Here is a 21,503-nt window from a genome sequence, read left to right as displayed (position 1 = left end):
CGGCTTGTCAGGCTCTAGCAGACTTTAACAGAATGGTGGCCGTCTGCACACAGACTCTGACTCCCTGTTGTATAAATGTAAATGAGATGGGTAAAAAGATGGCTTCAGCTCCTGTTCTCTACCTGTAGAGAACGACACGTTTCATCCTTTTGGGGCTTAATCATAAAAGAAAAGGGTGAAACAGATCTGAGGAGTTCACTACAGATTGAGAACAGGAGCTGAAGCCATCTTTTACCCATCTTATTCACATTTATGCAAAAGGGAGTTGGTGTCTGTGTGCAAAGAGCCACCATTTTGTTGAATTCTCCATGGAATGCTACACATTTTCATTGCATCACTTTTTACCATTAGGTGATGCCATTAGTTTTTTTTTAACCAATGTCTACTATAGTATAAAAAAACAAAAAACAAAAACATTGCTACAAAAATGTACATTGAGAAGTTAATGAGACTCTTAATTTACTTTAGTGGGTTGGCACATAGTTCTTGGTGCTTGGTCCTTGAATGGCATCTTTTGTTTTGTTGGTGCAATGTCAGGGCATGCTTAGTTTGAATGGTATGGGCACAAAGCATGAGTTTTTAGCAACATGATGCAAAAGGCCAGATAGAGACCTTCAGTGGGGTGGCAGCAGCTGCTTCTACAGCTGAAGCCAGATCAAGAGGTAAGAGGAAATATTCCAATGGATACACTTGCTCCAATTTAAACTGGTTAAGGCAGTAGTAAACCACCAGTGATTTTTTTATTTAATTTTTGCATCACATACTAGCAGATTATGTCAAACTTACCTTAGAAAGAAGCCCTTCCAGCGGCGATCTGTCACCACTGACTGGGCTTGCATTGCTTCGACCAGTTTTCCTTCCGGGCTCGCAGACTCCCGCTGCATGAGTGGCTGGACCTGCAATGACGTTGCTCCCACACATGCACGCGGGAGTTGCTGTGTACAGCACAGGACTCTGATGGAACAGCCCAGGTGGCCGTTCCTTCAGAGCCGATGCACCAGGTGATGTCACTGGCTGCATGTACAGTAAATATCTCCTAAACGGCGCACGTTTAGGATATTTTCACAGTGCCTATAGGTAAGCCTTAAAATGCATGCACGCTTTAACTGACAATTGCGCGGTCGTACGACGTTGCGCCCAAACAAAATTTACGTCCTTTTTTTCCCCACAAATAGAGCTTTCTTTTGGTGGTATTTGATCACCACTGCGGTTTTAATTCTTTGCGCTATAAACAAGAAAAGAGCCACAATTTTGAAAAAAACGCAATATTTTGTACTTTTTTGCTATAATAAATATCCCCATTTTTTTTAAAAAAGCAAATTTTTTCTCAGTTTAGGCCCATATGTATTCTTCTACATATTTTTGGTAATAAAAATAGCAATAGGCGTATATTGATTGGTTTGCGCAAAAGTTATAGCGTCTACAAAATAGGGGAAAGATTTATAGCATTTTTATTATTATTTTTTTTTTTTACTAGTAATGGTGGCGATCTGCGATTTTTTTTTTTTTTTATCGTGACTGCGACATTATGGCGGACACATTGGACAATTTTGACACATTTTTGGGACCATTGGCATTCATGCAGCGATCAGTGCTATAAAAATGCATTGATTACTGTATAAATGTCACTGGCAGTGAAGGGGTTAACACTAGGGGGCGATCAAGAGGTTAATTGTGTTCCCCAGTGTGTTCTAACTGAAGGTGGGATGGGACTTGCTAGAGGAAGAGATAGATCGGTGTTCATACATTGTTTGAACACACGATCTGTCTCTTCTCCCCTCAGAGAACCGGGATCTCTGTGTTTACACACAGAGATCCCGGTTCTCGCCATGTCACGAGCGATCGCGGGAGCCCAGCAGTCATCGATACCGCCGGGCACTCGCATCGGCTCTGGGGGCGAGCAGCGGGCACGTGCGTGCGCCCCTAGTGGCTACCAGAAGAAGCGACGTAACATGACAGCGATTCACGCAGCCGAGCCATACTGCCGCAGTACAACTGTGGCAGCTGGTCAGCAAGCAGTTAATTTAGACAACTTTCCTCTCTTATGAAGAAAAGGGCTACGCTCCAATGACATTGCCAAAGCTCAGCAGCTTTATTGAAAGACAGCATCCTACATCCTACATCCTGGGTCCGCTTCTCTAATACGTTTCACCCATCTGGACTTAGAGATGGGACAGACAAGGGGATGGACATTTATATACATCACATTAATATTCAATTAGACAATGGTTAGAAACTTTTAAATGGACAAAACATCTTTTAATGCTGATTTATGGACATTGGTTTATAATGTTGATACCTACTTTAAACCTTGATAAGAATAGAAGTGTATTTTTCACCATTAATAAATGTAATAATAAGAGGCATAACTATTTCACATTTCAAACATCCAATCAAATTCAGTAGGTTTTTACCCACCACAAATTATGATAGTAGGTTTAGTGACATTTCCCAATTGTTGATTTAAAGGATCAGTCCACCCAAAGCTCATTTCATTTCGTAGATGCTAGAGATTTACACTACTACCTGACAGTCTCTCCTATCTCCTGGGGTGTCCAAGTTTCTGGGTACACAGACCTGCTGTGCCCATTAGAATGCACTAACCCTGCTGGATTTTATATTGATTTTATAATATTTAGAATGTAACAGAAGAAGCTAAAAGTGGTCAAGCAAAACTCCCAGGTGGACAGGAACTGAGCTGAGAATTATGACAGGGAGATGTTACTTTTGGAGTACCCAAGACCTAAGCCAGCAGCTGACTCAGCCCACGACTCTACCACCACTTCTAGGTGGATTGGCCCTTTAACCCTTTCGCTGCCAGAGCCGTTTTTGCAGGTTTTTTTTGCACACATGATTAAAAAATCATTTTAGGCCTGAAGGTTACACAAAACCCCAAACATTATATATTTTCTGAAAGCAGACATCCTAGAGAATAAAATAGCAGTAGTTCCAATTTCTTATGTCGAATGATATTACCGCAAAGGTCTAGGAAACGCAATATTTCAGTAAAAAACACACTAACGTGAATTTTAGGGCGAACAAACGCAATAAATTACCCAAATTTGGTCAAATATAAAAGACGAGGTTGCGCCGAGTAGATAGATACTCAATATGCCAAATCTTTAATTTTTTTTTCGCCCGAGAAATGGCGTCAAACTTCAGTACCCTATATTTTCTATAGGCGACACTTCAAAGGCGTACGTGGCAATATGTACATTTTCACGTGTAGGCTCCCTGATGCATGCGTTTACGTTTGTGCATGTGTATGGGTGGGGGGGGCCTTAAAAATTTTTTTGGGGGGGGGGATTTTATGTGCTTGAGTGTAACTTTATTTTTTTTTTACTTAACTTTTTTTTCATCACATAGGGGACAAACAGTCCCCTATGTGATGATTTTTTGGTGACAGGTTTATTGAGATATGCAGGGTCTTAAAGACCCTGCATGTATCCCCTGTATTTCACTGAATGTTTTGCAATGTAGATCGCATTGCAAAACATCCTAAAAGTGAGCCAGGGACACCGAGAACGTGACCCGGAAGTGACGTCAGAGACGTCGCTTTCCGGGTCACTGCAAGAAGGGGAGGAGATTGGACGTGTATCCGCTCTTCTCCTTCCCATCTACCGGCTGGCACCCTCCATTTCTGTCCTGGGCCCACCAATGGGCAAGCGGAGCCCGGTAAGCATGGCGGGAGCGCGCGAGCGGGGGGGGCGCCGGTACCGGGGGTGTGTGAGAGCGATCGGGCAGCAGCGGTGCCCCTTGAATTTCCATTAAATCTAGGAACTAAATAAGCTGTATTGGAGAGCTACAACACAAACACTGGCATTCCTTTTAAAGTTGTGTAAATCTGTATTCATAACCTGTTTTGTCTTCCACCTTTATGCAGCTCAATATATCTCAGTGGAATACACGATTGTGAATGACTTAGTAGAACCACATTTTCTTTATACTACTATGGTAGCAGTGAAAGAAGGATCCACTCTACTGCAGGTCATGCAAAAGGCTGCTGAACTAGATCCTAATAAATTCAGGTGAGAACTTCCAGCCTAACAGTGACAAAAACTATTTCTTATTTGCTGTTTGGAGTTTAAGCGATACTGTAACCGGATGCTTAATCAGCTAAATGACCAGACCAAGTGCAAAACATGGTCAGAGTCAGTGGCAGCCCATCCATTAGTGTGGTGCCCCCCCCCTAATCCTGTTCGGCCGGGAGGAGAAGCCTCGGCTCTTCCCGGATCCTCCTGGAGCAGCAGCCCCTACCCTGGATCCAAATCATCTTCCTCCTCACGGTAAGGCATCTAAACCCTTGCCTTCCTGTCCATCTCCACCCGGGGGGGGAGGGGGGGGTGTCATCGCAAGTGAGGGGGCAGGTTTGTTTGCTGCCCCCCCAAAATTTTGAGCACCAGCTGCCACTGGTCAGAATGACAAAGAACATTTGTACACTCCTGAATGAGCTAAAACAGAATATAAAAGTTGTACAAACATGGAATCGGACTTCACAGCAGTGTCTCTGTGGTTCAATCTTGGTAACATGTGGTTGCGTACCATAGTGTCTTTAAGACTATATAACCGGGAATGTAGCTGAAAATCAATATTTCAGCAATACCATTCAGAACACAAACCACTACTGGTGATTAAACTCAAAACAATGTCCTTCTCAGTCCTTTTGCTAAGATCAAGTGTAGACTAAGACTAAGATTCCAGTAGGGGTGCTGTCAGGAGGCACAAGCCGCCTCCGTCCGCCGGGCTCCACGGCGCATGCGCGGGGGACTCACGCTGCGCCGTACACCCGTTCGCGGCCCTATGGTGCGGCGCGCGCGGGTGCACGGCGGTCCCCGTGTGCGCGCCGTGGCCGTGCGGGTGCCCGGCGGTGCGTCACGCTGACGCGCTCGCCGGTGGGCTACTTCTGACGGCTCCAGCACCCAGTCGGGTTGCTGGTTTGTCGTCAGCTGTACCCTGTTCCCTGTGCCTGATATTCCCTGCTTCCTAGTGTGTTCCCTGTGCTAACTCTGCCTGTGAAACGGATTACTCTTGTCTGCCTGATACCCCTGACCTCTGCTTGTGTAACGGACTAATCTCTCTGCCTGCCTGATACCCCTGACCTCTGCTAGTGAAACGGATTACTCTCTGCCTGCCTGATACCTCTGACCTCTGCTTGTTTAACGGATTACCCTCTGCCTGCCTGATACCTCTGACCTCTGCTTATTTAACGGATTACCCTCTGCCTGCCTGATACCCCTGATCTCAGCCTGTTACACGGACTTGTTCTTGCCGGATACCCCGGTCCTGATCTCTGCCTGAATAACGGACTTACCCGACCTGATACCCCAGTTCCAGTTAACCACTTGTTTTGCAGCTCCTCTAGTGCCCAACGGCTACACGGACTTCCTTCGGGAATTCAGTCTCCACTGGAAGCCCGTGCCTCCGCGTGCTCCCAGCTCCCTGTATCACCTCCAGGGGTCGGGTGCGCGTGGTCATAAGGGCGAGCCGCTCTCGGCATCTCGGCCTCGGTGAGTATAGTCCTTGACAGTACAAACCAGCCATGTCCGAGGCCGACAGAGCGCGCTCTCCTTTGGAGATCCTGTGTCAACAGGTCTCCACTTTGGCCGACTCAGTCCAGAAGTTACAGGAGGGGTATACTCAAATTGACAACCGCCTCCAACAGATTACTGGAGTACTTCCCCCTGCCGCTGCAGTTCCGGCACCCAGCAATGAAGGTCCGCTTCCCCAGGCCACCGCCAGCCCTACCGTTGTCATGGCGCTTCCCGAGCCTAGGGTCCCTACGCCCGAACGGTTCTCCGGGGACCGTAAAAGATTCAGAGCTTTTAAGAACGCATGTTCTCTTTACTTTGCCCTCCAGCCTCGGACATTTGCATCAGAGATCGTCAAGGTGGGTTTCGCTATCTCGCTGCTGTCAGAGGAACCTCAGGCCTGGGCCCACGGCTTAATGGAACAGGGAAGCCCTGTGCTAAATTCCATAGATACCTTCTTCGAGGGTATGGCCAAACTCTATGATGACCCGCAACGGAAGGCTACCGCTGAAGCCATTCTCCACCACTTGTCCCAAGGAAGGAGACCCATTGAAGATTATACGGTAGAGTTCCGTAAATGGGCGGCCGACACGAATTGGAACGAGCCGGCTCTTCATTACCAGTACCGTCAAGGTTTATCTGAACTTCTCAAGGATGAGCTAGCCAGGATGGAGACTCCGGAGACCTTGGAAGAGCTCATTCAGGCAGCCACGAAACTGGACAGGCGCTTGCGAGAACGCCGCTCAGAGCGGTTTCAGGGTCCACGCCCTACGTGGACGCCATTCAGAGCCCCATCCATGCCGTCACCATCTTCCACCACACCTCCTGAAGCCGAGCCCATGCAGTTAGGCCTGGTCCGGGCCCCGCTAACTTCGGAAGAGAGGCAACGCAGACGGCAGTCCAATTTGTGTCTGTACTGCGGGGGAGCGGGACACTTCCTGCGCAGTTGTCCAATAAGGCCCAGTAAGTTCCTTCAGCCTAGATTGATGAATTACCTGGATAATGATGCTCCAAAGTCTTATGTGATGTTGTCTGTTTCCTTGCAGCTACCGGAAGGGGAGTCTCGCCTACCCGCCATCATTGATTCGGGGGCTTGTAGCTGCTTCATGGATGCAGCCTTGGCCCGCAGCCTCCGTATTCCCTTACAAACAAAGGCCCAAGGTTTACAAGTGCATCTAGCTGATGGGTCTATTCCTAGTTCAGGTCCAATCACCCAAGAGACCCAGCCTATCCTAGTAACCACCGACTCCGGGCATCAGGAACTCCTACGGCTCGACCTCATCCATTCTCCCATCTTCCCAGTCATCCTCGGTCTGCCCTGGTTACAAGCTCATGATCCGCAGATCCAATGGAGCACCAAGTTGGTGTCCTTCTCCTCTCCATACTGCTCTGAGCATTGCCTCCCGTTAACCCCGAAGGTGTGTGCTACGGTTACTACCTCATCAGACAAACTTCAGCAGATTCCCTCTGAATATCTGGAGTTCCAGGAGGTCTTTAATAAACAAATGGCTGATCGCCTACCACCTCATCGGCCTTATGACTGTCCGATCGACCTGTTGCCAGGATCAGTAATTCCGTTCGGTTGTATATTCCCTCTCTCCGAGACTGAACTGGAGGCGCTCAGACAGTACATCGACGAGAACCTGGAAAAGGGTTTTATCCGTCCTTCATCCTCACCTGCTGGAGCAGGGATATTCTTTGTCGGGAAAAAAGATGGGTCCCTTAGACCTTGTGTGGACTACCGGCAGCTTAATAATATCACCATTAAGAACAGGTACCCACTACCACTCATCCCGGAGCTATTCCAACGATTCCGATCTGCCAAGGTCTTTTCCAAATTAGACCTGCGGGGTGCCTATAACCTTGTTAGAATCAGAGCCGGGGATGAATGGAAGACAGCGTTCAGGTCCAGGTTTGGACACTTCGAGTACCTGGTGATGCCATTCAGGCTATGCAATGCTCCAGCCACCTTCCAGCACCTGGTTAACGACATATTCCGAGAATACCTGGATGACTTCCTTGTTGTCTATCTAGATGACATACTCATTTTCTCTTCCACGATTGAGCTACACAAGGGGCATGTCAAAAAAGTCCTCACCATATTAAAACAGCACAAGCTTTATCTGAAAGTGGAGAAGTGTGAATTCGAGAGGTCAGTGGTACAATTCCTGGGGTTCATCATATCGGCCGACGGGATCGCAATGGATCCCCAAAAGATACAAGCCATCCAAGATTGGCCAGCTCCATCCGATAAGAAAGGGGTTCAACGATTCATCGGATTCGCTAACTTTTATCGGAAGTTCATTAGCGGATTCTCGACCATTGTAGCACCTATCACCCAGCTAACCCGTCAGCACAACTCTTTCCGGTGGAGTGAGGCCGCACAAGAGGCCTTTCTGAAATTAAAGGATCTGTTTAGTTCGGCTCCAATTCTTCACCATCCTGATCCTTCTCAGCCATATGTCTTGGAGGTGGACGCTTCGGAAATTGCCACGGGAGCAATTCTCTCTCAAAGACAAGGGCCCAAGGCCATCCTTCATCCCGTTGCATTCGCTTCTCGGAAACTCAGCCCGCCCGAGTTAAACTATGATGTGGGTGACAGGGAGCTGCTGGCTATTAAATTCGCTCTAGAAGAGTGGAGGTATCTGCTCGAAGGCGCATTGCATCCGGTAATGATCTTTACAGATCATAAAAACCTAGAATACTTACGGACAGCAAAACGACTAAAACCTAGACAAGCCCGCTGGGCTCTCTTTTTCTCTCGCTTCAACTTCCACATATCCTATAGACCTGGCTCAAAGAATGGAAAGGCAGACGCACTCTCACGGATGTTCTCAGCAGAGTCCCAAACTTCAGAACCTGGTACAATCCTCTCTTCCCAAAACTTCCTTGGGGTGACACAAGTGGATTTGATGTCATCCATCAAATCATCATCCAACTCTTGCATGGAACCAGAGGTGCAATCCTTGGAAAGAAATGGTAATTTCTTTTGGATCCGTGGAAAAATTTTTGTACCTCGGGAGACACGGTCACTAACCCTTCAGATGTGCCATGACCATAAACTCGCAGGGCATTTTGGAGTAAGGAAGACGTCCGAGCTGGTCTCTCGTTCCTTTTGGTGGCCTGGGTGGAGACGGGATTGCAAAGAATATGTGGCATCCTGCCCTCCGTGTCAGCGGAACAAGGGTCGAAACGCCAAGTCCTGGGGTTTACTAAGACCTCTACCGATCCCCGAACGACCATGGTCTGACGTCTCCATGGATTTTATAGTGGATCTGCCAGCCTCGGGGGGTTTTACCACTATTTTTGTCGTGGTTGACCGTCTCTCCAAGATGGCCCATTTTTTGCCCATGAAGGGCACCCCCTCGGCCTTAGAGACCGCCAATATTTTTCTAAAGGAAATCATCAGGCTCCATGGAGTACCAAAGAACATCGTATCAGACAGGGGTGTACAATTTACGTCCAAATTTTGGAGGGAGCTCTGCAAAGCCTTAAATATCAAAGTCTGCCTCTCATCAGCTTACCACCCTCAGAGTAACGGCCAAACGGAGAGGACGAACCAGACTCTAGAGCAATATCTGCGGTGTTTCTGCTCGGGATCTCAAGATGATTGGGCAAGCCTTCTCCCATATGCAGAGTTCGCGTATAACAATTCTGTTCACGCTGCTACCAACCAAACGCCTTTCTGGGCAAATTGTGGATTCCATCCCACCTTTCTGTCCAACGATGTCCCTGAGATAGCAGTCCCTGCGGTTCATGACAGAATAGCCTCTTTACAAGCAAATTTCCAGAGGATTCAAGACATGTTGCAGAGGGCTCAAACGGATTACAAGGAGCAGTATGATCGGGGCAGGAGGGAGAATCCAACTTTTAAACTAGGAGAAGAGGTCTGGTTATCCACTACCAACCTTAAACTATCCGTGCCTTCGCGAAAATTGGGACCCAAGTTCATTGGTCCTTTCCCCATCAAAAGGATTATCAACCCTGTGGCTATGGAGCTAGCATTACCAAAGACTTACAGAATCCACCCTGTCTTCCACGTGTCCTTACTGAAGCCCGTGATGGACAGCACTTTTCCGGAAAGAGGGGAGCTTCCTCCGCCACCAGTTAGGGTGGATGGAGAGAATGAGTTTGAGGTGGAGTCCATCCTTAACTGTAGGAAGAAGGGCAGACAACTGCAGTATCTGATCCAGTGGAAGGGTTATCCACCTGAGGACAACTCTTGGGAACCCGCAAAGAACCTACATGCACCACGCTTAATTCAAGCTTTCCACCGAGACCACCCGGAGGTGATGTCCAGTCTGGGTGTCCAGTGTCCGCCCTTAGGAGGGGGGCACTGTCAGGAGGCACAAGCCGCCTCCATCCGCCGGGCTCCACGGCGCATGCGCGGGGGACTCACGCTGCGCCGTACACCCGTTCGCGGCCCAATGGTGCGGCGCGCGCGGGTGCACGGCGGTCCCCGTGTGCGCGCCGTGGCCGTGCGGGTGCCCGGCGGTGCGTCACGCTGACGCGCTCGCCGGTGGGCTACTTCTGACGGCTCCAGCACCCAGTCGGGTTGCTGGTTTGTCGTCAGCTGTACCCTGTCCCCTGTGCCTGATATTCCCTGCTTCCTAGTGTGTTCCCTGTGCTAACTCTGCCTGTGAAACGGATTACTCTTGTCTGCCTGATACCCCTGACCTCTGCTTGTGTAACGGACTAATCTCTCTGCCTGCCTGATACCCCTGACCTCTGCTAGTGAAACGGATTACTCTCTGCCTGCCTGATACCTCTGACCTCTGCTTGTTTAACGGATTACCCTCTGCCTGCCTGATACCTCTGACCTCTGCTTGTTTAACGGATTACCCTCTGCCTGCCTGATACCCCTGATCTCAGCCTGTTACACGGACTTGTTCTTGCCGGATACCCCGGTCCTGATCTCTGCCTGAATAACGGACTTACCCGACCTGATACCCCAGTTCCAGTTAACCACTTGTTTTGCAGCTCCTCTAGTGCCCAACGGCTACACGGACTTCCTTCGGGAATTCAGTCTCCACTGGAAGCCCGTGCCTCCGCGTGCTCCCAGCTCCCTGTATCACCTCCAGGGGTCGGGTGCGCGTGGTCGTAAGGGCGAGCCGCTCTCGGCATCTCGGCCTCGGTGAGTATAGTCCTTGACAGTACAAACCAGCCATGTCCGAGGCCGACAGAGCGCGCTCTCCTTTGGAGATCCTGTGTCAACAGGTCTCCACTTTGGCCGACTCAGTCCAGAAGTTACAGGAGGGGTATACTCAAATTGACAACCGCCTCCAACAGATTACTGGAGTACTTCCCCCTGCCGCTGCAGTTCCGGCACCCAGCAATGAAGGTCCGCTTCCCCAGGCCACCGCCAGCCCTACCGTTGTCATGGCGCTTCCCGAGCCTAGGGTCCCTACGCCCGAACGGTTCTCCGGGGACCGTAAAAGATTCAGAGCTTTTAAGAACGCATGTTCTCTTTACTTTGCCCTCCAGCCTCGGACATTTGCATCAGAGATCGTCAAGGTGGGTTTCGCTATCTCGCTGCTGTCAGAGGAACCTCAGGCCTGGGCCCACGGCTTAATGGAACAGGGAAGCCCTGTGCTAAATTCCATAGATACCTTCTTCGAGGGTATGGCCAAACTCTATGATGACCCGCAACGGAAGGCTACCGCTGAAGCCATTCTCCACCACTTGTCCCAAGGAAGGAGACCCATTGAAGATTATACGGTAGAGTTCCGTAAATGGGCGGCCGACACGAATTGGAACGAGCCGGCTCTTCATTACCAGTACCGTCAAGGTTTATCTGAACTTCTCAAGGATGAGCTAGCCAGGATGGAGACTCCGGAGACCTTGGAAGAGCTCATTCAGGCAGCCACGAAACTGGACAGGCGCTTGCGAGAACGCCGCTCAGAGCGGTTTCAGGGTCCACGCCCTACGTGGACGCCATTCAGAGCCCCATCCATGCCGTCACCATCTTCCACCACACCTCCTGAAGCCGAGCCCATGCAGTTAGGCCTGGTCCGGGCCCCGCTAACTTCGGAAGAGAGGCAACGCAGACGGCAGTCCAATTTGTGTCTGTACTGCGGGGGAGCGGGACACTTCCTGCGCAGTTGTCCAATAAGGCCCAGTAAGTTCCTTCAGCCTAGATTGATGAATTACCTGGATAATGATGCTCCAAAGTCTTATGTGATGTTGTCTGTTTCCTTGCAGCTACCGGAAGGGGAGTCTCGCCTACCCGCCATCATTGATTCGGGGGCTTGTAGCTGCTTCATGGATGCAGCCTTGGCCCGCAGCCTCCGTATTCCCTTAAAAACAAAGGCCCAAGGTTTACAAGTGCATCTAGCTGATGGGTCTCTTCCTAGTTCAGGTCCAATCACCCAAGAGACCCAGCCTATCCTAGTAACCACCGACTCCGGGCATCAGGAACTCCTACGGCTCGACCTCATCCATTCTCCCATCTTCCCAGTCATCCTCGGTCTGCCCTGGTTACAAGCTCATGATCCGCAGATCCAATGGAGCACCAAGTTGGTGTCCTTCTCCTCTCCATACTGCTCTGAGCATTGCCTCCCGTTAACCCCGAAGGTGTGTGCTACGGTTACTACCTCATCAGACAAACTTCAGCAGATTCCCTCTGAATATCTGGAGTTCCAGGAGGTCTTTAATAAACAAATGGCTGATCGCCTACCACCTCATCGGCCTTATGACTGTCCGATCGACCTGTTGCCAGGATCAGTAATTCCGTTCGGTTGTATATTCCCTCTCTCCGAGACTGAACTGGAGGCGCTCAGACAGTACATCGACGAGAACCTGGAAAAGGGTTTTATCCGTCCTTCATCCTCACCTGCTGGAGCAGGGATATTCTTTGTCGGGAAAAAAGATGGGTCCCTTAGACCTTGTGTGGACTACCGGCAGCTTAATAATATCACCATTAAGAACAGGTACCCACTACCACTCATCCCGGAGCTATTCCAACGATTCCGATCTGCCAAGGTCTTTTCCAAATTAGACCTGCGGGGTGCCTATAACCTTGTTAGAATCAGAGCCGGGGATGAATGGAAGACAGCGTTCAGGTCCAGGTTTGGACACTTCGAGTACCTGGTGATGCCATTCGGGCTATGCAATGCTCCAGCCACCTTCCAGCACCTGGTTAACGACATATTCCGAGAATACCTGGATGACTTCCTTGTTGTCTATCTAGATGACATACTCATTTTCTCTTCCACGATTGAGCTACACAAGGGGCATGTCAAAAAAGTCCTCACCATATTAAAACAGCACAAGCTTTATCTGAAAGTGGAGAAGTGTGAATTCGAGAGGTCAGTGGTACAATTCCTGGGGTTCATCATATCGGCCGACGGGATCGCAATGGATCCCCAAAAGATACAAGCCATCCAAGATTGGCCAGCTCCATCCGATAAGAAAGGGGTTCAACGATTCATCGGATTCGCTAACTTTTATCGGAAGTTCATTAGCGGATTCTCGACCATTGTAGCACCTATCACCCAGCTAACCCGTCAGCACAACTCTTTCCGGTGGAGTGAGGCCGCACAAGAGGCCTTTCTGAAATTAAAGGATCTGTTTAGTTCGGCTCCAATTCTTCACCATCCTGATCCTTCTCAGCCATATGTCTTGGAGGTGGATGCTTCGGAAATTGCCACGGGAGCAATTCTCTCTCAAAGACAAGGGCCCAAGGCCATCCTTCATCCCGTTGCATTCGCTTCTCGGAAACTCAGCCCGCCCGAGTTAAACTATGATGTGGGTGACAGGGAGCTGCTGGCTATTAAATTCGCTCTAGAAGAGTGGAGGTATCTGCTCGAAGGCGCATTGCATCCGGTAATGATCTTTACAGATCATAAAAACCTAGAATACTTACGGACAGCAAAACGACTAAAACCTAGACAAGCCCGCTGGGCTCTCTTTTTCTCTCGCTTCAACTTCCACATATCCTATAGACCTGGCTCAAAGAATGGAAAGGCAGACGCACTCTCACGGATGTTCTCAGCAGAGTCCCAAACTTCAGAACCTGGTACAATCCTCTCTTCCCAAAACTTCCTTGGGGTGACACAAGTGGATTTGATGTCATCCATCAAATCATCATCCAACTCTTGCATGGAACCAGAGGTGCAATCCTTGGAAAGAAATGGTAATTTCTTTTGGATCCGTGGAAAAATTTTTGTACCTCGGGAGACACGGTCACTAACCCTTCAGATGTGCCATGACCATAAACTCGCAGGGCATTTTGGAGTAAGGAAGACGTCCGAGCTGGTCTCTCGTTCCTTTTGGTGGCCTGGGTGGAGACGGGATTGCAAAGAATATGTGGCATCCTGCCCTCCGTGTCAGCGGAACAAGGGTCGAAACGCCAAGTCCTGGGGTTTACTAAGACCTCTACCGATCCCCGAACGACCATGGTCTGACGTCTCCATGGATTTTATAGTGGATCTGCCAGCCTCGGGGGGTTTTACCACTATTTTTGTCGTGGTTGACCGTCTCTCCAAGATGGCCCATTTTTTGCCCATGAAGGGCACCCCCTCGGCCTTAGAGACCGCCAATATTTTTCTAAAGGAAATCATCAGGCTCCATGGAGTACCAAAGAACATCGTATCAGACAGGGGTGTACAATTTACGTCCAAATTTTGGAGGGAGCTCTGCAAAGCCTTAAATATCAAAGTCTGCCTCTCATCAGCTTACCACCCTCAGAGTAACGGCCAAACGGAGAGGACGAACCAGACTCTAGAGCAATATCTGCGGTGTTTCTGCTCGGGATCTCAAGATGATTGGGCAAGCCTTCTCCCATATGCAGAGTTCGCGTATAACAATTCTGTTCACGCTGCTACCAACCAAACGCCTTTCTGGGCAAATTGTGGATTCCATCCCACCTTTCTGTCCAACGATGTCCCTGAGATAGCAGTCCCTGCGGTTCATGACAGAATAGCCTCTTTACAAGCAAATTTCCAGAGGATTCAAGACATGTTGCAGAGGGCTCAAACGGATTACAAGGAGCAGTATGATCGGGGCAGGAGGGAGAATCCAACTTTTAAACTAGGAGAAGAGGTCTGGTTATCCACTACCAACCTTAAACTATCCGTGCCTTCGCGAAAATTGGGACCCAAGTTCATTGGTCCTTTCCCCATCAAAAGGATTATCAACCCTGTGGCTATGGAGCTAGCATTACCAAAGACTTACAGAATCCACCCTGTCTTCCACGTGTCCTTACTGAAGCCCGTGATGGACAGCACTTTTCCGGAAAGAGGGGAGCTTCCTCCGCCACCAGTTAGGGTGGATGGAGAGAATGAGTTTGAGGTGGAGTCCATCCTTAACTGTAGGAAGAAGGGCAGACAACTGCAGTATCTGATCCAGTGGAAGGGTTATCCACCTGAGGACAACTCTTGGGAACCCGCAAAGAACCTACATGCACCACGCTTAATTCAAGCTTTCCACCGAGACCACCCAGAGGTGATGTCCAGTCTGGGTGTCCAGTGTCCGCCCTTAGGAGGGGGGCACTGTCAGGAGGCACAAGCCGCCTCCATCCGCCGGGCTCCACGGCGCATGCGCGGGGGACTCACGCTGCGCCGTACACCCGTTCGCGGCCCAATGGTGCGGCGCGCGCGGGTGCACGGCGGTCCCCGTGTGCGCGCCGTGGCCGTGCGGGTGCCCGGCGGTGCGTCACGCTGACGCGCTCGCCGGTGGGCTACTTCTGACGGCTCCAGCACCCAGTCGGGTTGCTGGTTTGTCGTCAGCTGTACCCTGTCCCCTGTGCCTGATATTCCCTGCTTCCTAGTGTGTTCCCTGTGCTAACTCTGCCTGTGAAACGGATTACTCTTGTCTGCCTGATACCCCTGACCTCTGCTTGTGTAACGGACTAATCTCTCTGCCTGCCTGATACCCCTGACCTCTGCTAGTGAAACGGATTACTCTCTGCCTGCCTGATACCTCTGACCTCTGCTTGTTTAACGGATTACCCTCTGCCTGCCTGATACCTCTGACCTCTGCTTGTTTAACGGATTACCCTCTGCCTGCCTGATACCCCTGATCTCAGCCTGTTACACGGACTTGTTCTTGCCGGATACCCCGGTCCTGATCTCTGCCTGAATAACGGACTTACCCGACCTGATACCCCAGTTCCAGTTAACCACTTGTTTTGCAGCTCCTCTAGTGCCCAACGGCTACACGGACTTCCTTCGGGAATTCAGTCTCCACTGGAAGCCCGTGCCTCCGCGTGCTCCCAGCTCCCTGTATCACCTCCAGGGGTCGGGTGCGCGTGGTCGTAAGGGCGAGCCGCTCTCGGCATCTCGGCCTCGGTGAGTATAGTCCTTGACAGGTGCTCCATCGTCATTATGACCTTTGGAGATGGCTAGATGTATAGATGTCCTGAGGGATCTTCATGGGAAAAAAATGAATTAAGCATCCATCTGTTAAGGTTTCCTCTGCAACAAATTTAAGGGTTTATTCATACCAGATGCGTTGAGGCTACACTGGTTGCTATGTTTTATAGAGCATTTATATAATGGCATGAGACTTTTGAATACCTTCTGTTATAAGACAACTTTACTGTGCTTTAACTTAACTATGTATATAAAAGCGTTGTATCCCTGAACACTTAACTTTTATCTGCCTTGTTATGCCTCAGCTTCGAGTCACAAAATTCCTCTTGGGGAGTTTTCATCACGGCCATTAACCACCTTGCTGGAAGCACCAATGATAAGACATACTGGCAGTTCCTTAACGGTAGCACACCACTGGATGTAGGTGAGTAGTCAGTAGACTTAGGAGTGCCATCATTTATTACGGGTCTGAGTAGAAATGCAGATTAAACTATACATAAAATCAGGATCCAGCCCAGGACATGTGAGTACTCCAACAGTGTCCAAATTCAAAGGGGTACTGACTCACCTAAAAATGTTTTAGGTGGCATCCCAGGAACTAAAAGACTATGCACAATAACAAACAGGGACCAGAAGATCCGCAGTTTAGTAGTTCCACAATAAGACAAACAGCAGTCTCACCCACAAAAATCTTACAGCCGCCGACTACACTGACTGCATGTCACAGCCCCGGTGTTCTGGAGATCAAGGTACACGAGGCTGCAGATGGACACAGGCAGGGAGATGGGCACAGGACACAGTGAGGCATGCAGATGGGCAGAGTGAGACTGCAGATCGGCATTGTTGACCCTCTTTTCCACTTACAGTAGCTGCTGCATTTCTCACCCCAGGCTTATACTCGGGTCAATACATTTTCCCAGTTTTTTGTGGTAAAATTAAGTGCCTCGGCTTATATTCGAGTCGGCTTATACTCGAATATATACAGTAACTAAAGGCAAAACTTTATTTTTCGTTTTGGATAGAATGGAGAGAAATTAGAACACCTGTCAGTTTTTATTGCTGTCTGTGTCCCTGTTAGGGTGATTCATCCTCCCTCTGTTTATCATTGAAAGTGAAAGAAAAAGAAAATCCCAAATTTTGGGTAGTCCCCAGAAAAGTAATATTGGTGAAATCTTCCAATGGGGACACTAGTTTTGGTGACCTGGTGGTCCCCAAGAAATTCCCTTAATTTGCAGGGATTTCCTCCTGATTCCTGTTTTGGCTATTGGACAGGAAGGGAGGGTAAATCACCCCATTGGGACAAAGAGGGCAAAAAACAGGAAACTGTATCTAATACTTATGGTAATTTTCCTTTCCTGATGCCAATCCATGGCAATATACATGCTATAGCTCTGCCCCTATCAACACCCACAGGACCTGTTTAAATCTATAGAAGTCTGAAATCAAAAATGCTAAATGCCCAGTTTGGTATCCATGATGGTGCCACATCTCGGTAAGTAGATACAGAAAGAAGGTTTATGGAAGGGACTTTTGGAAAGGTACCACTATGACAAATATATAAAAAATACAAATATAGTTTTTATTAAATACAATCTTAAAGGGGTTGTAAACCTTCATGGTTTTTCACCTCAATGCATTCTATGCATTGAGGAGAAAAACCTATTGCAGTGCAGCAGCCCCCCAGTGCTCCCCGTTTTACTTATCTGAACCCTCTTTTTTTCCAGTTCTAGCTGGTGTCTCGTGTCCTGATTGGCTTGATTGATAGCAGCGCAATCATTGGCTCCCGCTGTTGTCAATCAAATCCAATGATGGGGGCGTCAGGGGGGCGGGGCCGAGTCCGGCATTTGTGTCTATGGACGCCGAATGCTGGACTCGGGAGCGCGCCCACAGGGTAACCCCATTCGGAGAAGCACTTCTCTGAGGTGGTTACCTGATGTGGAGAGGAGCCACAAGAGCCATCGGGGGACCCAAGAAGAGCAGGTTCAGGGCCACTCTGTGCAAGACGAGCTGCACAGTGGAGGTAAGTATGATATGTTTGTTATTTTAAACAAAAAAATGATCCCTTACAATCACTTTAAGACAATAATAAAATAAATGCAACAGTGAATACATATTTTGCACAGAATAATAGGACTTTCTTCATAACAAGAAATGGCTCTAGATCCCAAAAAGAATTGTGGGTATTCCTATGCGTTTTGACTCAAGGGTCTTCATATGGGGATTCTCAAGAGCAACAGACTGGACAACAGTCTAAAAATATAAACAGTAATAAGCGTCATAAACACATAAATGCACATAACATGTATATAGGGAAACATATCAAGTAAGGCAACTTACTACATATGGCACAGAATGCATGCATGCAAGAGCACCAGGACCCCTCCAAAGCCTCCACAAGTATAAAAGTCTGACTGAGAGATACCTCCCCCATTCTCCATACAAAGAACAAGAAAAAAAAAGGGAGGGTTTGTATGCTGCCATGGATTGGCACCAGAAAAACAAAATTACTGTAAGTATTTGATATAAGTTTCCATTTTCCTGATGCCAAAATGGCAGCATACATAAGATAAATAATGAGCTAAACATGGATTGCTCATGCTGTAAACGCAATAGGGCTTAGTCAATCAGCCTGTGTACTGAATCAGTGGATGAAAAGTGGCCTTAGCCTAGGCTCCTCCTGGACCATGCTTACTGATGCATTTTGCCCCGCCCACAAGGCTTAGTCAACCTCTATGACTATGCCCTTTGCGTGGGGTGAAATGCATTAGAGGTCGTGGACTGGTTGGAGTTTAGGCTGAGGCCACGTTCCATCCACTGATCCAGTACACAGGCTGTTTAGGGGTGTGACATCGATGAGTTACACTTTGCAAGGATTAGCTTAAGCTTAATTTCAACAGGATATATTCAGTGCGGAAGTCTTGGTATCATTCCCCACAAATGCCAGTCATGGAGATTAAAGAGTCACAGCTGCATGTAATGCAATAGGGCTCATTGAGTAGTCCCACAGCTTATTTAAAAAAAGCAGTGGAAATATATACGTAAAGCTGTGTGGCTCTCCTAGTGTGTGGGAGCTGTCCATTCATTCCTATGGAAAGGTTGTCTATTATTTGTCCCAAAAGTGGACAGCCTCTCTATAGAATTGAATGGAGATTTAAGGAAGGAGCAGAACTGGGAGGCTTCTAGTGATGAGGCCATGTGGCTAAAAGTGGGCAGTAGAGGGGTGGGGACAGATCAATATAAGTCTTGGGATGGAGGGGGGGGGGGGTCCTGTTGTCCTTTAAAGTTTAAGTTATGAATGTGTAAGCTTACTTTACAACGTTCTATTTTGCTTTTCTAGGTGTCAGTAGCTACATACCCAAGAATAACGACCATATCACCGCCATCTTCAGCAAATACTGATTATATTGGCCTTATAGTATGTATCTCTATATGTACAGCTGGGCAGCTGGCTTAACAAATTTTGGAGAGTTTAGTTCTTCTTTAATCAGCTATTTTGTATTCCTTATGCTGCTAACATTAAATAGATAGGAAGGTATATTATGTTTACTTGTTTTAAACTGTTTTTACATGTCTTCAGTTGCTTCCTGGTTTCTGGCCTAGGCAAGTGATGTCATACATCCCAGGAGTCTTCATGGGCATTTTATTCTTTCATTTGGAGAAGTGGAGAAGGGACTTTCTGAGCTAAGCACCCACCTGCCTGCATGACTGAGCTAAGGGCAGATGGATTCCAGGAGGTAAATGCTAAATGAATCATCTGCCCTTACTTAAGATGGCCACAGCTAGAAATGCTAGGGGAGTGTTTTTCAAAGTGATTTCTCAACAAAATAAAGCATGGAGACATGGGTGGATGATATTGCTTTGAATATTAAAAATGCATTAAATAGTGTTTTTTAGTTTGTGGTGCTCAGATAAGGCTGTGTTCCGCTTTAACTCTTCAATAAACGAGAAGAAACTTTACTTTTCTTGTAGTTGCATTTACTGAATTTGTTCTTTATGTTGTGAAACTGCAATACATACAAAACTGATGAGAAATGTTAAAAAAAAAAAAAAACTGAGTGTAAATTCTCCATACTGGGAGCATTACATACAATGAACAATTATAGATTACCAACACTGATCTGGGTGGGAAAACATGCTCACTGCAGAATCTTAAATTGAGATGAAAGGTTCTTTATAACATGTTTTTTTATTTTATATATTTTTTTTACTTACCTGCTCTGTGTAATGGTTTTTGCACAGACCAGCCCGATCCTTCTCTTCTCATGTCTCCCGTCTGTGCTCCTGGCTCCTCCCCCTTGACCAGTACCCCCACTAGCAAGCCGCTTGCTATGGGGGCACTGGTGTGTGCTTGCTCCTGAGCCCCCACTCTGTATCCATAAGACACATAGAGTTGCGGCTCGGCCCTGCGCCCCACTCTCTCATCATTGGCTGACTGGCTGTGATTAACAGCAGTGGGAGCCAATGGCTCCTGCTGCTGTCTCGGCCAATATGGAGAGAGACACCCGGGACAGCCGAGGCTCCCGTGCACATCAATGAATCCAGAGGGGACTCAGGTGAGTATTAGTGGGGCTGTGGGGGGAGCAGCACACAGAATGTGTAAAAACCTTCAGCCTTTGCAACCAGTTTAGGTTAAATAATTCAACATTTAACTGAATATACATAGAGAGTTTTGCTAACAATCAGTGTACACTTACAAACAAGTAATGTCCCACGCTTGAGTGTTAGGAAGAGGAACACTGGACACATGGGGGCCTTAAAGATGCTTTAAAGTATAACTAAATGCAAAACTTTTCCTTTAGTTTTGGATAGAGAGGAGAGGGATTAGAACACCTGTCAGTTTTTTTTTTTCAAAATAACAATTTTATTGTTTGTATTTCAATACAAAGAAAATACAGAAGATACATGCATTCAGAAGAAGGTAACGCATTATACATCATAACTGTTGTATAATCAGTTATAGTGCTGTGTGATGTACGTAAAGATAATACCAGTAAAACTTCTGGTGTAGAAATATCGCTGCTCATGCATTATGACGCTAAATAATAGTATATATCAGCTAGTGCAATATAATAAAAATCACAAAAAAATAAATAAAACAAGAAGAGAAGAGAGAGAAGGGAGAAAAAGAAAGTAAGAGGTCATCATATTAGCTCACCTACATGTTCAGGGTGGGTCCTCCTGGAGGTGCCACAACTCCCACACCTTATTGTGGGCCTCCATTCTGTCCTGCATCCTGGCAGTCATTTTCTCCATCAGTTCCACATCTTTGACTCTAGCGTACAGCTCATCAGGGAAAGGCGGGGAGCGTCGCTTCCAGTTAAGAGCAACAATGCAACGTGCAGCTGTGACGATGTGACTTAATAGCTTTTTATAGTGTTTGAGAATTTTCAGTGGTGAGAAGCCTAGTAAAAAGAATTTCGGTGTCATGGGGACAGGTACCTCAAAAACGTGGTTCAGCAGCTCTTGAACCGAGTTCCAGAATAGAGTAATCAGTGGCAGCTTCATTAGATATGAAGGAGGGTACCTTTGTCCCCATGGCAATGCCAGCAGCGGTCGGAGCTAGTGGGGTAGATGGCATGGAGCACATCTGGGGTCATGTACCAAAAATAGAGGATTTTTATAGGCGTTTTCCTTGTATAGTGTTCAAAAAGAGCTTTTAGCT

General features: G+C 47.9%; 1 protein-coding gene across 1 annotated transcript in view; it reads left to right on the top strand.

Annotated features, from left to right (window-relative positions):
• Positions 1–19,798, top strand: part of LOC141106403 (cobalamin binding intrinsic factor-like) — a 44,813-nt gene extending 25,015 nt beyond the window's left edge. Inside the window, exons 7-9 of the mRNA XM_073597164.1 lie at positions 3,884–4,028; positions 16,147–16,265; positions 19,179–19,798. Of these exons, the coding sequence (XP_073453265.1) occupies positions 3,884–4,028; positions 16,147–16,265; positions 19,179–19,240 (326 nt within the window). The 3' untranslated portion in view covers positions 19,241–19,798. The remainder of the gene's footprint in view (positions 1–3,883; positions 4,029–16,146; positions 16,266–19,178) is intronic.
• Positions 19,799–21,503: the final 1,705 nt, after the last annotated feature.

This window comes from Aquarana catesbeiana, linkage group LG08, assembly GCF_042186555.1.
Source record: "Aquarana catesbeiana isolate 2022-GZ linkage group LG08, ASM4218655v1, whole genome shotgun sequence".
Classification (NCBI taxonomy): Eukaryota; Metazoa; Chordata; class Amphibia; order Anura; family Ranidae; genus Aquarana; species Aquarana catesbeiana.
Note: the sequence above shows the minus strand (reverse complement) of the source record. Positions and strands in the feature narration are given on the sequence as shown.